At 44.2% G+C, this 15,368-nt stretch overlaps 2 protein-coding genes and 1 long non-coding RNA gene across 5 annotated transcripts in view; 2 read left to right on the forward strand and 1 right to left on the reverse strand.

Moving 5' to 3' along the window:
- The window catches only part of LOC147049923 (receptor-type tyrosine-protein phosphatase epsilon-like), a 37,193-nt gene extending 24,852 nt beyond the window's left edge, over nt 1-12,341 (forward strand). Inside the window, exons 8-26 of one of the 2 annotated variants that reach the window (XM_085923022.1) lie at nt 2,674-2,745; nt 2,830-2,926; nt 3,124-3,197; nt 3,639-3,775; nt 3,929-4,019; nt 4,098-4,174; nt 4,248-4,284; nt 4,555-4,652; nt 5,179-5,298; nt 6,032-6,195; nt 7,016-7,151; nt 7,361-7,510; nt 7,958-8,051; nt 8,435-8,511; nt 8,634-8,768; nt 8,846-8,971; nt 9,287-9,438; nt 10,268-10,403; nt 10,502-12,341. In XM_085923022.1, coding sequence (XP_085779148.1) covers nt 2,679-2,745; nt 2,830-2,926; nt 3,124-3,197; nt 3,639-3,775; nt 3,929-4,019; nt 4,098-4,174; nt 4,248-4,284; nt 4,555-4,652; nt 5,179-5,298; nt 6,032-6,195; nt 7,016-7,151; nt 7,361-7,510; nt 7,958-8,051; nt 8,435-8,511; nt 8,634-8,768; nt 8,846-8,971; nt 9,287-9,438; nt 10,268-10,403; nt 10,502-10,576 — 2,043 coding nt within the window. In that variant the 5' untranslated portion in view covers nt 2,674-2,678 and the 3' untranslated portion in view covers nt 10,577-12,341. The remainder of the gene's footprint in view (nt 1-2,673; nt 2,746-2,829; nt 2,927-3,123; nt 3,198-3,638; nt 3,776-3,928; nt 4,020-4,097; nt 4,175-4,247; nt 4,285-4,554; nt 4,653-5,178; nt 5,299-6,031; nt 6,196-7,015; nt 7,152-7,360; nt 7,511-7,957; nt 8,052-8,434; nt 8,512-8,633; nt 8,769-8,845; nt 8,972-9,286; nt 9,439-10,267; nt 10,404-10,501) is intronic. The other variant, XM_085923023.1, reaches the window with a different exon arrangement.
- On the reverse strand, nt 4,268-8,118 carry LOC147049924 (uncharacterized). Of its 2 annotated transcripts, XR_015067491.1 has the most exons (5): nt 7,940-8,118; nt 7,318-7,492; nt 7,040-7,189; nt 5,996-6,189; nt 4,268-4,634 (listed from the first exon to the last, which is right to left on the reverse strand). It is a non-coding gene; the product is annotated as an uncharacterized LOC147049924 (long non-coding RNA). The 2 variants fall into 2 exon arrangements; XR_015067490.1 differs by having other exon boundaries at nt 7,040-7,492.
- A 108-nt stretch (nt 12,342-12,449) lies between the features above and the next one.
- gnrh3 (gonadotropin-releasing hormone 3) lies at nt 12,450-13,575 on the forward strand. Its single transcript, XM_085923035.1, has 3 exons — nt 12,450-12,596; nt 13,017-13,097; nt 13,414-13,575. Exons 1-3 carry the CDS (start codon nt 12,459-12,461, stop codon nt 13,468-13,470), a joined length of 276 nt encoding a protein of 91 aa, XP_085779161.1. The 5' UTR covers nt 12,450-12,458; the 3' UTR covers nt 13,471-13,575.
- The last annotated feature ends 1,793 nt before the right edge of the window (nt 13,576-15,368 follow it).

Genomic DNA, 15,368 nt, shown 5'->3' on the forward strand with positions numbered 1-15,368 from the left:
AAAAAATTTCATCCTCGCATGATGATGCTTAGGAATGTATTACGATTTACTTTGAGGTAGTGAATGTACATAGAATTAAAAAAAAAAAGCTATAATGAGACACAACATGCTTAAGGTTCAACTCGCTTATCGCAGGATGACAACCAATACCTTAAATGCAAATTCCAAGCCTGATTAAAGTTCCCTGACATTGATTTCAATCAATATTTAACTTTATTCATGATATTGAAATTCCACGGCATACATTAGAATAATGAGTCACTTGTATCAGCATGTGTCTTATGTGTAAATGACATCATTATGTATTTTTTCTCCCCGCTCTTTCTATCCTATAGCTCCATTATTTATAAGAGCTCTTTAAATGAGGTGCAGAGGTCAGCATGGAGTCAATTTCATCATGCTTTATTTTAAATATTAAGACTCTTCGCACTGGCGTTTGCATAAATATATACAGCAAATGATTTTTTTTTTTTTCTTTCAATAACGAGCTTTGGGCTTCTCTTCCGAGAAGTGTCTGTTGTATTCGGCAGTACAATAAAGGCAAAGCTCCTCTCAAGAATTAGCCCGGAGCTCTGAGCAGCTTGCCGTCGGTTGCTTGTTAGCATTGCGTCATGCTCGGATGGGACGCTTTTCTCTCATATAAATCGTTTCATGCCAAGCTGGTACTGGAGCTGGATGTAATTCCATTAGTTCTCAATGATGGCCAGCCTGATGAGAATTTTTTTAACAGTATGTAATCGTTGTAGCTGTAGAATAAAAGCGACACGGCCATTTGGTTGGACTCAAAACTCAGAGACTAGACAGCGTTGTTTATGTATCTTTTCAGAAATTCCCCCCCCCCCCCCCAAACAAAAAAATAACCCCGTCTTGCTTAAGATAATCCGCTTACTGAATAAGCTACAAAAACCAAATGTATTTTGCTGCTGGTAATAAAAAAATAAATAAAAAATTGTCCACATCAAAGTCTGCGCTCCCGCCGACTGGCCAAAAGGCAAACAACTGTGCTTGCGTCATCTTCCCAAACTCGATTTCCAAACTTTAAGAGCAGCCATAAGTGATGCAATATTTAAAAAGGAGAATTTAACTCGTAAACTAAAGCGTTACAACGTGAGATGTTCACTTCCACTTTTCATTCCTGCCTATAGGCTGCCCAGCTAATACAGACGACAGGCGGCGTGCAGTGACCCGCATGTACGCCAGATGCGTGCGGGGTCACCGAGTGGCCCTCTCGAATCCGGGTTCAAATAGCGACGCTGCCATCTTATTAGCGCTAAGGGTGGAATCCGCCCTCGCCCCGACACGTGGCCTTGAGCTGTGGGACACATCTGCAAGCGTGCGTGCATGTCAGATGAGAACATGTGATGTCATGTCTTGCAATGTACATGCACAATGGGTGAGGGTGCGGTGTTTCGTATTCATCGTGCAGGGTGGGGTTATTTTTACCGACCAAACCCGTCAACTCAATCAAAAATTCCCTTCTTCGAATGTAAACACAAATGGTAAATATCAAAAGTCTACACACCCCTGCTAAAATGGCAGATTTTTTTTATGGGACCAAGAAGGTTGGGGATTTGCCATTTCAAACTCATCGTAATTGCCTCCATCTTGTTATGACAAGAACTTGGCATTTGATGAGGGGTGTGTCGACTTTTCATATCCACTGTGCTTACAGCTCTTTCGGCAACGCAATGTATGTCAGCGCTCACTCTTCTTTCTCTGCATCAGTGCCTCCTAAGACTGGAAGTCCCGCGCCCCCGCTCTGTCCTCGTTTGTCGTCCGATAACACTTTGACACGCGGCTGACTTTGCTGTAAGGGTGCGTTTATGTGAAAGCGCCTCAGGCTTCTGCTCAAACATCACAAATTAGGCCCCTGGATGACCCACAAGAAGCAAATTGGCACAATGAGTGATTTCATCCTTCTCTAACAAGAACAGGGCTCTTATAACCCAGAATGAATTTGGATGCCGAAATGTTGCTTCAAAACCATTTAGGTAGATCGAGCTCCAATTTATTCCGCGGCTCTGCTCAGTCGGAGTCAGAATAAACGACGGTGTGAAGTGTCGACATTTTGGCGATAATAAGACACAAAAGCCGGAAAGTGTCAGGCCGGAATTCGAATCGCGTGTTTTTGTCAAAGATCTCGGCGTGTCACGTCCCCTTTAAGAAAGCGCCGAATAAATAAAGCGGCGCTAAGGGCTCCCGGCGTCGAAGGAGAAAAAGGACAAGTGAGAATGGAGCTTGTGAACAAGTGATGTCAGGCAAGCAGCGGGGAAAGGAGGGTGGCAGGCAGGAATAAATAGGACTCGGCCCCTGAGAGAAAAACACCATCTGGTCAAGATTATAACCTAGATTCTCTACATATGTGCCTTTTAACACTCCTCCGCTGTCCTCAAGTCATATCACTAGCCTCAATAAAGAATACAACATGTGCATGCTTGCAGCACAACAGCAGTGTTTATTAAAAACAAAAAAAACCTCATAAACAATTTGTTCTTTAATTTCTTAACATCAATGTTATTGAAATAAATGACGTTTTGTTACATCATGAAAAATTAAAGTGTTTCCAGCGTACATGCTTGACTTGTGTTGCATATTGAGTCAACGCCCTCCGGTGGACGTACTGTGGTATTGCAGGGCCGGTTTATTTTGGGTTCCCTCTCGTTTCTTCCTCAGAGACGATGGTGTTGTTTCTGATCGGGATCTCTGCAGCCATCAACATCTCATCTCATGACAACCAAACGGCAGGTAAGGACTGAATGTTGATGTGACTTGACATGGCAGCACTTTTTAAAAAAAATATATATATATTTTGCATTGTCCTCTGTCCAGGGAGCCCCACCCATCAGGGTGCTCACGTGCTGCCCTCCACGCTGATTGTATCTCTTGTTCTCATCTTTATCATCCTGCTGACCATCTACTGCCTCAGGTGGGGTCACGTGAATTTGCAAATCATCCACACAAAGCAAATGCTGAACCTCAATTTCAATTCATTTTTCATTATATTTTTGATTAAATGAACACCGATTTATTTATTTTTTTACTTGAAAACCATAGAAACGAATGAATGGATAAACTTCACATAGAATCTTAAATTACATTTCTTTTTTTTTTCTTCTTTTTAAGGTTCAAGAACCACAGGAAAGCTCTGGTTACCTCTGTGGATAAAAAGCTTCCAAATGGCTTCCTGGAGGAACAAGGTACTCAAAATAATCACCACCCCGTCAAAATGTATTTTATTTTTTATTATCGATATTTGATTCATGCATTTACATTCTTTATGCCGTCGGAACAAGTCCCCGTGTGTAGTCCGAGCTAACCGGGAAGTTTGTGGAGGCCTCTCAGCTTTCTCAGCACGTAGGGAGTCTTATAAACTTTCATTTTAAGTGGGGAGAAAAAATATATATATATATATAAATAAACGGAAAGAACACATTTTGAGCCCAGGCAGTTTCGGGCGGTCCGAAGCGGCGCTCTGTTTACGAGTCGGAGAAATCATATCTGTCATGAATCGGCAGAAGTGGGAAATCTTAATGGCCGCCCGGCTTGTTATTGTTGTTGCAGGTGCAACGCCGGCTCGTAATGGCGCCTCGTGGGAATCGTTAGCCTTCTGACCGACATATATTCCTTTTGAAACACAGGAGAGCAAAGAGTGGTCCTCCTCCCCAGATCCCCCTCGCCCTCCAAGAGGTACTTTGCCATCCCGCTGGACGCGCTGGAGGAGGAATACCGCGTGCGCTCGGCCGACGACGGCAAGCTCTTCCGAGAGGAGTTCAACGTGGGTTTATCGTTGCAAACGCTTCGGCCGCTAACCTTTTGTCCTCTCGGCCATTGCCCAAATAGTGAAAATAGCACTCGAAACCTACGAGGGGCCAGCGTTGTTTTTTTTTTCTTTTTTTCTTCCCGCTCTTATGAGGTTTTCTCGTTATAGTCACTGCCGTGTTACTACCACCACGGGTCCTTTGAGGAGGCCAGCAAGGAGCACAACAGAGACAAAAACAGATACCCCAACATTTTACCATGTGAGTGTGCCCCCAACCTGAAGACAAGATTGACTTGCTTGAAATGTGAGGCATTTCCTCTCTTACTCTCGCTTGCAGATGACCATTCGAGGGTGGTCTTGAGCAGTCACAACGGTCACTTGTGCTCAGATTACATCAACGCCTCTTACATAGACGTGAGTCCTAATTGCTTGATAGTTTTAAAATGGTACGTTGAGGCTAAGCTCAAGCGTCTGCTCTTTTCCGCAGGGGTTTCGGCAAAAGAAGAAATTCATTGCTGCTCAAGGTAAATAAAAAGTGTATTTATTCACTTTGATGGCCACTGAAATACATTGGTAAAAATGAACAGTTAAACACTTGTACAATTTTGCATTGGTTGGTATGGAAACCTTGTCTCCCTCTAGTGGTCACACAACGTCAACAACACAAAGCCTTATTGCTTGAGAAAGCCACAGTCGCTTTTTGGTCAAATCTACCTCACATTTCCTGGTCCAGTTCTAAATTTTATTCATTTATATTCAGTAGATTTTTTTTCTTTATTCCAAATATGCTTCAGGTCCCAAGTTGGAGACAGTGGCCGACTTCTGGCGGATGATTTGGGAGCAGAAGACGGCAACTATAGTGATGCTGACCAATCTAAAAGAAAGGAAAGAGGTTGGTTTGCACGCCACCCTAAAACCAAACCACAAAGTCTCCAGTATACAGCAGCGCCACACAAAGGCTTTCCCATGCGTTCTTTCTTTCCATGACCCAAAGTCACCCTCTTGTAATTTATTTGACCCCGTCCCTCAGATGACAATCTAATCACATTGTCACCCCGATTGATGACTTTTGCGTGAGCCGAGCCTCAAAGGGCTGATCAGTGGGGAGCTCGGCAGCCGGTTTGATACGGCAGAAGAAGGAGACGAAGCGTCGGCGATCAATGATGCAATAATTGTTGATAAGACCCCGAGAGGCTTCATGATAATTAGTCTGAAAGACTCGTTAATGAGTTGAAGCTTTGCTCGCGCACTTCGTATTGACTGACAGGGACACGCAAAGTCAAGTGCCTTGGAATCCCTGCTCAGACTGAACAAAAAATATGAACGCAACAGTTCATGGATATCAAGTTATTTTTGTGTGGATTGCAATTAACCCATTCATTCAATGGGAACCATCTTCTTCATTTCTGCATTATCAGGACAAGTGCTTCCAGTATTGGCCCGAAAAAGGCTGCTGGATGTACGGCAACATCAGGGTGGCCGCGGAGGACGTCACCGTTCTGGTGGACTACACCGTTCGCAAATTCTGCATTCAGTATGTAAGTCAATTCTATACAGCCACAAATCATTTTCTTTTCATTAAACTGTTGCTTTATTAAAAATGTGCCATGTATGGATTTCGAGAGCGCACCAGTAAAATTTAATTACATTGCAGCAGGCCTTCCCGGCAATATTTTTAAGGGAGCATTGTCTCTAATTAGGCACACAGTAAAATTGTTTAATATTTGAGCCAACTGTAGTTATCAAATGACATTAAAAATACATCATTTTAATGGCAATCTCTTATTAAAAATTAAGCATCTAATAAAGCTGCACGGAGAAGACGTAAAAAGTAATGCTCCCTGAAGGAGCTTTCAAACAGTTTAGTATGCCATAATAGGATAGAAAATAGAATAAATAAGGCAAAACTGCGGCTGAAAAACAATCTAGGATATTAAAAGGGCCTTGTATGCAAGATTAAAAAAAATCATTTGGATATACCGATGCGGTTAATGTACTCGCGGAATCAATATGCGGCGTGTCGTCGAGTGGCTTTGCCGCAGAGTCTGCTCGCTTTTGTCTCGCTTCGCTGCGCTTCAACTTTGAGATGTTAAGCCAAAAGCCTACGACAGTATATGATAACAATATTATTAAATATGACCATCGCACTAAGAAGACTGCAGTTCTGTACTTTCATCTGACTTGCCCGTTTTTTTGTGTGTGTGTGTGTGCGTGCTCACAATGAGCATTACTCACGCGTGGACATTAACTGTGCCCGTCTGTTCTTCACAGCAGGGCAGTGATGGGCCCCGGGCCCCGTGCCTGGTCACTCAGCTCCACTTTACCAGCTGGCCAGACTTCGGGGTGCCGTTCTCGCCCATCGGCATGCTGAAATTCCTCAAGAAGGTCAAGGCTGTCAACCCGTCCTACGCCGGACCCATTGTGGTGCACTGCAGGTAACAAGAACACAATTAGGACTTTTTTTTTTTTTTTTTGCCCTCCCTTGCGTCATCTGTTTTTGCAAGTTATTATAGAGTGGCAGATTGTTGCAATTATGAAGACTATTTAACAGAAGTGAGCATTGCTGTCCTTTGGGGATAATATCGGTTGAATTATAAGGTAACGAGTGCGTACGTGCACTTTTTTGTTTGACGGGTCGAGCCGAGTGCTGCAACAGGTGCTCGCTGTTGTTTTTCAGCGCCCGAGGCTCCCCGCACCTTTCTGCCGGAATGACCCTTGTAAATCTTTTGCCGGGATGTGTTTCTATACATGCGCATAGTCAGTCACCAATAATATACATTAATTGGACAAAAAAAAAAAGTTGGGCATCTGGAATTTATACCTTATACAGGAAATGGAGGAACATAGGGCAATTGTTGGGGCAATGCAAAGCAAAATATGAGATTACTTGCGATTACTTAATCCGTTCACTATTTGTGAATCATGCTGTATTTTTTCGATGATTTGTTTGGAGAGTGCAACATGCGGGACCGACGTAGCCCAAAGTGATTTTCATTTATTTTCATTTCATTGATTTGTTTATTTGCTGAACGGTTCTTCCTTGGCACACGCACAACATCTTTGACTTTTAAAAACATTCCTCTTTTCATGGCCAAAATATGTTGAAGAAATGAAAACAGTAAAAAATCCATTGGTGACCCAAGACCTTTGTAGAGTATTGTACGTGTTTTTTTTTTTTTTTTAAAGTGATGTTCTTTCCACCCGTCTTACAAGTTGTCTGACAAGTGTTGTCTTCTTGCGTGTATGTGTGTGTAGCGCGGGGGTGGGGAGGACGGGCACCTTCATTGTCATTGACAGCATGATCGACATGATGCACACGGAGCAGAGGGTGGACGTCTTCGGCTTTGTGAGCAGAATACGAGAGCAGCGCTGTCAACTCATCCAAACCGATGTAAGCTCTGACCCCTGCTGACCCGCCGCGCCTGCCGACTGACAGTTGTTGTTGCCGTGCCAGGCAAAACAAACAATAAAAAAAAAAAAAAAACACACACAGCAAAACAAACTGTCAGTGATACTTGAAGAGGAAGCGCAAGGAAAAAAAACCACAAAAAAAAAACCTCTCCATCTCTGGTTCTGACTCCCTTTGTTGCCGCTCCACAGATGCAGTACTCCTTCATCTACCAGGCCCTGTTGGAGTACTACCTGTACGGAGACACGGAGCTGGACGTGTGCTCTCTTGAGGGACATCTGCACAGGCTTCACAACACCAGGGCCCCCCATGACAGACTGGGCCTGGAGGAGGAGTTCCGGGTACGCCGAGAGAGACAGCCAGCGTTTCAGTCACGAATCGTCCCAATATGGCGGTATTTTGCCCGAGATCTGGCCCAGGGTGGCGCTCTGAGCGGCGGCGACATTAATAACCACGCTTTATAAGGTGCCTCCATCTGCCGTTGCAGAATTAACGGCAGCTCGGCGGGAACTTTTCATGTTTTACTCATAGCCCGTCTCTCCTCTCTACTGATTAGAACTTTGCCGTTGCTGTTGTTTACTTGAGGCAGTAAATGTTTTAGCACTTTTGAAATACACTCTGGGGTCACAACATTAGGTACGCCTGAGCACTCGTACAAAAAAAGATGAACAGTATTTAAACTCTGATAGATTGCCATACATGCAACCGAAGATAAAATATAATAGACAGATAAAGTAAAAAAGAAAAAAAGACAAAGCAGCCTTCCTCACCGCAGTTTACTCCATCAGAAGCTGACCAACGTGCGCATCATGAAGGAGAACATGAGAACGGGGAACCTCCCAGCCAACATGAAGAAGAACCGCGTGCTTCAGATCATCCCATGTAAGGCATACTTTGATTCTTCCCTTCTCCGCATTTCCATAATACATCACATCTCGCTCGCATCAAAGTGACACGATGGCGTACGACTGACGTGTCAACCCTAACCTGAACGAGTGCAAAACGGACAAAAGGTTTCACACTTTGATGGCGCTTATATCACAGTCACTTGTTGCTAGGCAGAATTATACACACGCAAATTAAAAAAGACCCACTCCCTTGAAGACTAGCTTCACAAACGGGCAGTTTTGATTGAATCTTTGCTCTGTATTAGCTATGAAATACATCTGAGCGCTCTTTTGCTGTTTTGGACCCAAGCGACACTTCCCTCTTCTTTCCCACTTTTATCGGCTTGAAAAAGTTCTCCGTTTTCTTCCCCGGCACAGATGATTTCAACCGAGTCATACTTTCAGTGAAACGAGGGCAGGAGTTCACCGACTACATCAATGCCTCCTTTATTGACGTAAGCACCCCCCCGCCGCCTCCTCTATAGATTTTCCCGTAGAAGTATAAATAAAAAGCTCATCGTCTCCTTCTGAAACGATGCAAAACATCATTCCTGGAGTGTTGCGCTCTGCCCTCCAGGGCTACAGGCAGAAGGACTATTTCATCGCAACCCAGGCCCCCCTGTCTCACACGGCGGAGGACTTCTGGAGGATGGTGTGGGAGTGGAGGTGCCACTCGATCGTTATGCTGACTGAACTTAAGGAGAGGGAGCAGGTGCAGCACGCCGCACGCTCGCAACACGTTTGCCCAGGTTTGAAAAGTAGCTAGTGAAGCAAACCTTTTGCCGACAGGAAAAGTGTTTCCAGTATTGGCCATCAGAGGGCAGTGTGACATTTGGAGACTACACGGTGGAGCTGAGCGGAGACTCGCAGGGCGAAACGTTCACTCTCAAAGACTTGGTGCTCACTTGCAGACCGGTGGGTAGCGCAAACGATGGTTCGATGGAGGGGAAAAAAAAGAATGAATACCTTTCTGATAAGATCATAACAGCACCTATTGTCTATCACGTTAAGGCAGATTGTTTTCATTTCTGGAACGGTCCACATTTTACTCTGGAGATGGGAAAATAAAAATAATTTGAATAAAAGTACTACACATTGCACTATTAAGGCGCTAACCATTAGCATTTATGAGATTTGATTGATGCAAGTCTAACATGCTCTTTTGTATTGACTGTAAGCATGACTTTGGCTTTGGCATTGTGAAATAACGACTCCTCCGCGTCCCACCAGGAAAACCGGTCCCAACACGTCCGACATTTCCACTTCCACGGATGGCCCGAGATTGGAATACCGGCGGAGGGCAGAGGAATGATTGACATCATCGCCTCAGTGCAGAGGCAGCAGCAGCAGTCTGGAAACCGTCCCATCGTGGTGCACTGCAGGTGAGGTTCTTCCGTCTTCCCGCCTCGGCCGCTTTATAAGCTGTTTTTGAGCTAAGCGGTGGGTGATGTCGGAAAGTGTTTTTGCATTTAAACGATACATTTTCCCTTTCTAGAACGTCACTTACAAGAAAGTCCCCTCGTTGCCCCAGCGGAGCCGCCGTTCTTATGCCTAAACCACTTATGTGATCCTTTATAAAGACTTCTCAGTGGATGCTTTGATCAGAACCTAGCTTCAGGTGAAGTGATTCGAAAGCGGCGACGGCCCGGTGGGATCGATCCAATCCGCCCGTTCGCAGTCAATTAAAACCTCTCAAAGTGAAATATCCTCCGACTCCCCCGCAATGATTAATCTGATAAGATGAACTAACGACAGGAAATGGTGTCATCACTCCGCTCTTTGCCTTCATCACCGCTTGTCTAAGAGAAGCTTTTTAAAGCCTCCCCCCGTGGCCTCCCGGGAACGGGACTAACCCTCACCGATCCCCCGGCGTCTCCCCGCACTCGTCCAAATTGCACATCATTCCGGCGCTCGCTCCCTCGCCGTCCCGTCATCACGAGTAAACATCGGCTCAGTCAAACACTCAGCTTCCACGCTGATTAGTGTTAGCGTTCGGATTAGTCTCTCCTTAAGTGGAGGGAAGAGGGGGGGGGGGTATTAGCACCATTAGCCCACGCGGAGGTCACCTTTCCTTTCGCCGACCCATTGCATTCAAATGGATGAAAGGCCTACATTGGGGGTGTGCTCACTTTTGTTGCCAGCTATTTCAACGCCCGCGATGACTATAACATATCTACATCCCCAAGTGTAACGAGGTTCCCCGTCTTTCAGTGCCGGCGCGGGCCGGACGGGGACTTTCATCGCCCTCAGCAACATTCTGGAGCGCGTGAAGGCGGAAGGCCTGCTGGACGTCTTCCAGACCGTCAAGAGTTTACGCACGCAGCGGCCGCATATGGTGCAGACCGTGGTAATGTTTGCAAAGGAGACACGCAAAAGAACAAATCCCGTTTGCGACGCGGCGTTTTAACCTGATGTTTGTTTTTTCGTGTCGCCTTTGTTTTTCAGGAGCAGTACGACTTCTGCTACCGAGTGGTGCAGGATTTTGTCGACATCTTCTCAGACTACGCCAACTTTAAATAACGTGTTCCTTCTAACGTTTGCTTAACTTGTGCAATCGACTTTATTTGGGGGGGGGGGGGGTTATTGAATGTACATTTTCTAAAGTTTTACATTTTGTATCATACTGTAATATAGAAAAACATGTCATTTATGCGGGAGCCTTTTAGTCTTTTATTTGAAAATGTTTGCTGAGTACGTTATAATAAGTAGAGTAATGTGACGTTAATACAATGGTGCCTTGAGATAGCGGCGACACCGCATGTCAGAGAATCTGCTAGCTTAATGCTCACGTAGAATGGCAAAAAGCGTAGACAAGCTAGCTCAGTTCACACTTTAAGAAACTATTTGAACACAGACAATGCAGCAACACGTTTGCATATATTCTTTATCCTCTGCGAGAAACTGGAAATGCAGTTTGTTTGTCTCAATTGCATGACCATATTTTATTGCCTCCACAAGTAAAGAATCACGATGTACCATATATTAATTATATCTTTTTTTTATCAACTGCAATATTTTTAATGCTATTTAGCTTCCTTAAGGTGTTTTAGGTGACAGGCATGGTCACATAACAAAAGTCAACTCTGATCTCAAGGCACCTCTGTATACAGAATATTTGAATATTGAAGAAAAAAAAAATCTGTGCTATTCCTATTAGGTGAGATGTCGCTTTATTTGTCGGTATTAACTTCCTACCTAAAATGCGTCGCGATGGAAATGCTTTGTCAACTCCTTCTGCTTTACTCTTTTCGAACCGCAATGCCTTTTTTTCCCTTTCCACGCGTATGTAGATTTGCAGCAAATACGTTCATCCGGGACCTTCTTTCGAATCCCCAACAATGCAACGTGTATTGGACTCTGTCGCTGGAAGTCGGTCTCAAATGAATAAGTTAGCGTCGGCTGTCTGTTGTGGTTTGATTCGACGTGGCCGACTGTCTTTTCTTGCCCGTGGCCATGTTACTTAGCGCTGGGGTGCCTGACGTTGCAAAATGCCATTAACCCATATTGAAAATAACGTCTAATCACTCCCAGAAAAAACATGTCATTCAAACATGTTTTTTCTCCTCCGGCTGCCAAGTATCATATTCCGCTTTTTTTTCCCCTTGAACACACTTGCCATTTCCCCGCCATGCATGTTTGATTAGAGGCGCCGAAAAACACTTCTAATCGTGAAATATTTGTCACCGAGTGACACGGTGTTTAGTTTTTAACGACGACCGGAAGACGTGTTGAACTTTGGATAGCTTTTAAATCTGCGGTTTTAATAGTTAAGCAAGGCATGTAGTATGGATGATCTTTTCGGTGAATCATTTAGCGACTATTATGACGGATGCGCTCGATATCGGACAAACGAGGGTTTTTGCTCTTTGTACTATTGCATTTCTAGCTAAGTCGTTTTGTGTCTGGTGCTCGTCACAAAGCTTTAAGTTCTATATTTCGCCGTCGACATAATTGTAATAGTTTGGAGGCCTTGTAAGCTGCTACGTTAAGAAGAAAAAAAAGTGGTTTCCATGTCACTTTCTGCCTTTTTAGAGTCTCTTGTACTAAAGTTGATTCTAATAAATAATACATGGGAGAGAAATGTCTACGCTGTTTGTCTTGCTCCCGACAGGTGCACAGCAATATATTGCAGGTCTCCTGCCGCTCCAATCCTCACGGGCGACGGGGGCGGCCTTTTTTCGAGCACTTAGGCGCCTCCATTAGCGACGTCGGGCGTACCATTAGCGTGTGAATGTGTCACACCTGCGGAGAAGGGATTATAATCCTGCCGCCTATAAAAAAAAAAAGCTTCGGTCTTGATGCGGCACATGCTAACGAGGCTAATCGAAAGGTGAGTGGCTCGGGTGGGCTCTGCGCAGCGATCGTTGCCGCTGATGTGACTGTTTTCGTGCAGGACGCCACGATGGAGGTCGGTCGCAAAACGGTGGCGCACGTGTTGCTGTTGGCCTTGCTGCTCCAAGCGGCCTCGGCCCAGCACTGGTCGTACGGATGGTTGCCGGGTGGCAAGAGAAGCGTAGGCGAGCTGGAGGCCACCATCAGGGTCAGTTGAGTCGCACACTTCAATGTTCTGACAATAGTTGATTCAAATAATCATTTGTGTATTCTTGTTTTAGTGTGGAATTGTTTTTATTTGACCTCAGAGTACATTCAGATTTTTTTTCTACAAATTTCCATTTATTTACTTTTGATTTAAGTTTTATTATTTTATTTCTAGGCTTATTACATCTTTTTTTTAAATTATTTTTACATTTTCTACATCTATTTTTGTTATATCTATAGTTTATTTTTAAATCCTTATTGATTTTCTGTTTGATTTCTGGTTTTCCAGATTTCTATTTTATTTTCTGAACTCTGGTTACATTTTATTTTTTTTATTTGACTTTGACTTTTTTATTTTTAAATACAGTTCTTGTGTTCATGCTGAGGTTTCCCCCTTGTCTCCTTGCCACTTACTTTCTAGATGATGGGTACAGGGGGCGTGGTGTCTCTTCCCGAAGAGGCGAGTGCCCAAACCCATGAGAGACGTCGACCATACAATGTAGTAAGTGTTTATTATACATAATTGATGGCGGATGTCTCCCTCAATTGTGCAATATTAATGTACACCGCAGCAGAGTTGCGCCGCTCGGCTCCTCGAGCAGCTGCCACAGTATACAAAATGCTCAATTACCTTGTTTTTTTTAAATGTCATTTTTCCTTGTCTCTTTTTTGGGCCGTCGTTAAATATATGAGTAGCCCCCCCCCCCCCCCTCCCCTCCCCTCTCACATTGACTTAGGCTTTTGCAAATACGCTCTGTTTGAAGTGCTTACGACAAATTAAATGAAATATTAAAGAGGTTTTGTTCCAATCTCTGCAGATGGATGATGATGATTCCCATCATTTTGAGCGAAAGAAAAGATTCTCTTATAAATGAAAAGAGGGGGCAAAAAAGACAATTTACATGATTATCTACAGCAGTGATGGATACCTCCCCCAAGGGCAACGCATTTATTGCACCAGTGTCATTGATAGGCATGTCTGTGGCAGTCAAACCCAAATTGTGAAATTAGAATAAACTCTTTTTGATGCCTCATCAACTTATTTATTCAATTTGAGCTGCCAAAGCGAGGCCCGGTTGTCATGTGTTCATTGCGAATGTGTAATAAAAGAAGAGGCGGGGGGGGAAAAAAAAAACAAAAACAACCTTTGACACCCCTTAAGTGGACAAAATTGCTTTTTTTTTTTTTTTTTTTTTTGTCAAGCAGCCGCGACCGACAAGCATGACGGAGCCGTGACGGCGGCGGCGTTGCTGGCGTGACAGCAGCTGCTGATTAAGACAATTTATCACAAATCAGTGACATCACTCGACGTGTTACACTTGGCCACATTCCATTGTCATTGACACCATCTGAGTCGTGCCAAAGTTAAAAGATGACAATCTGGAGTGCTTCACTTTTTTTTTTGGGGGGGGGGGAGCAAAAATACTTGTAGATAGTCGAAATAACTTGCAAATAAACACACTGCACAATAATCAAGCAAAAAGTCATTGGGTGTGTAACTGCTCAGGTGTTACTGAAACTTTGACTTTTTAAAAACTACAATATGTAATAGGCTAGCTTTCAAAAAGGTATCTGAATCGCAAGTTAGCATTTGAACTGCCTGCTACTTTTTCTACCACCACGTTTGTGATAACAAAAAAAAAAACCCGCAATGGATTTCCCATGCGATTTTCCACTCCAAATTCAGCGTTGAACTATTGGTCGAACTCCCCTCGACGACTCTTTTAGATAGCGAGCGTAACTTGCCCGAATCCCCCTTTCCCTCCTTGAGCAAATTGCTGGGCTCCATTACAAAAACGTGGAATTTTCCTTTCGGGAGAGGAAGCGTATCAGCAGGGGGGTGGGGGGGGGCGTAGGTTTTAGCGAGAGAACTCATTCGGCAGCAAAACCCCCACAGACGGCGCCCCCGCGCTAATCGCCCGGTGCACGAGGGGGCCGCCATTCATTGTCGTAAGGCACACCGATGAACTGGCGACGCTACTGGGAAAAGTCCACGTTATGGAGGGAAAAGAAACAAGCCTTAGGAATTAAGACACATTCCATTCCAGAACAATGCGCTTTGCTCTCGCGTAATATTCATGCCGGTAATTTGCATAGAAACTTCTTTGACAAAGTTACGGCAGGAAATCATGTCCGGGGCTTTTTACACTCAAGTTCACAATGAGACTTGTTTTGAAAAGGTAAATTAAAAGATTTTTTTTTCAATTTTCCCCACGTAGCAGAGGTTAATTCATGTTTACAGATAAGCCCGACATTCTTTTCAAGGTTCTGTTTAATTGCACGTAGCGACAGGACGCAAACAAAAACCTGCCGCTATCTGTGTTGCCAAATTTGATTTAACCTCACTTTCTCCTTCGCACGGACCCCCCTGGTGGATATTCACTTTGTTTACCTCAAATTAAACTTCATATTGTTTACAGCCTGGCGGTCCCTGAACATTTTACAGCGTTTTAGGCCCGCATTTTCATTATTTATTTTTTCTAATGATTGTAGGGTTGGGATTCATTTGAATGTTCCCCCTCATCTGCATGAAAATTATATAATTAACTTTTGATTAACCAGCTCAGTCGACTCACCCACCCCACCCGCCCAAAGCACACGGGTGAATACTACCCAGTGCATTTTAATGACTGTTTTCCAATTGAGCGGGCGACCTTTTTCATCAAAGAGCCACAACTGGGGCCAAAAAAAAAAAACGGCGGCGGGGAATAATCGCGGCGAAGACAATGGCGGGCTCCCGTGTCATCCTTAAATATAACAACAAAGCACGAGG

Source organism: Syngnathus leptorhynchus, chromosome 10 (assembly GCF_054491065.1).
Source record: "Syngnathus leptorhynchus isolate UIUO chromosome 10, UIUO_Slep, whole genome shotgun sequence".
NCBI lineage: Eukaryota > Metazoa > Chordata > Actinopteri > Syngnathiformes > Syngnathidae > Syngnathus > Syngnathus leptorhynchus.

Excerpts from the sequence above, each read along its gene's own strand:
- gnrh3 (XM_085923035.1), top strand. The coding sequence starts at position 12,459 with ATGGAGGTCGGTCGCAAAACGGTGGCGCACGTGTTGCTGTTGGCCTTG. Across the intron at positions 12,597-13,016 it reads AGCTGGAGGCCACCATCAGG|ATGATGGGTACAGGGGGCGT; the intron begins GTCAGTTGAGTC and ends CTTACTTTCTAG. Across the intron at positions 13,098-13,413 it reads GACGTCGACCATACAATGTA|ATGGATGATGATGATTCCCA; the intron begins GTAAGTGTTTAT and ends CAATCTCTGCAG.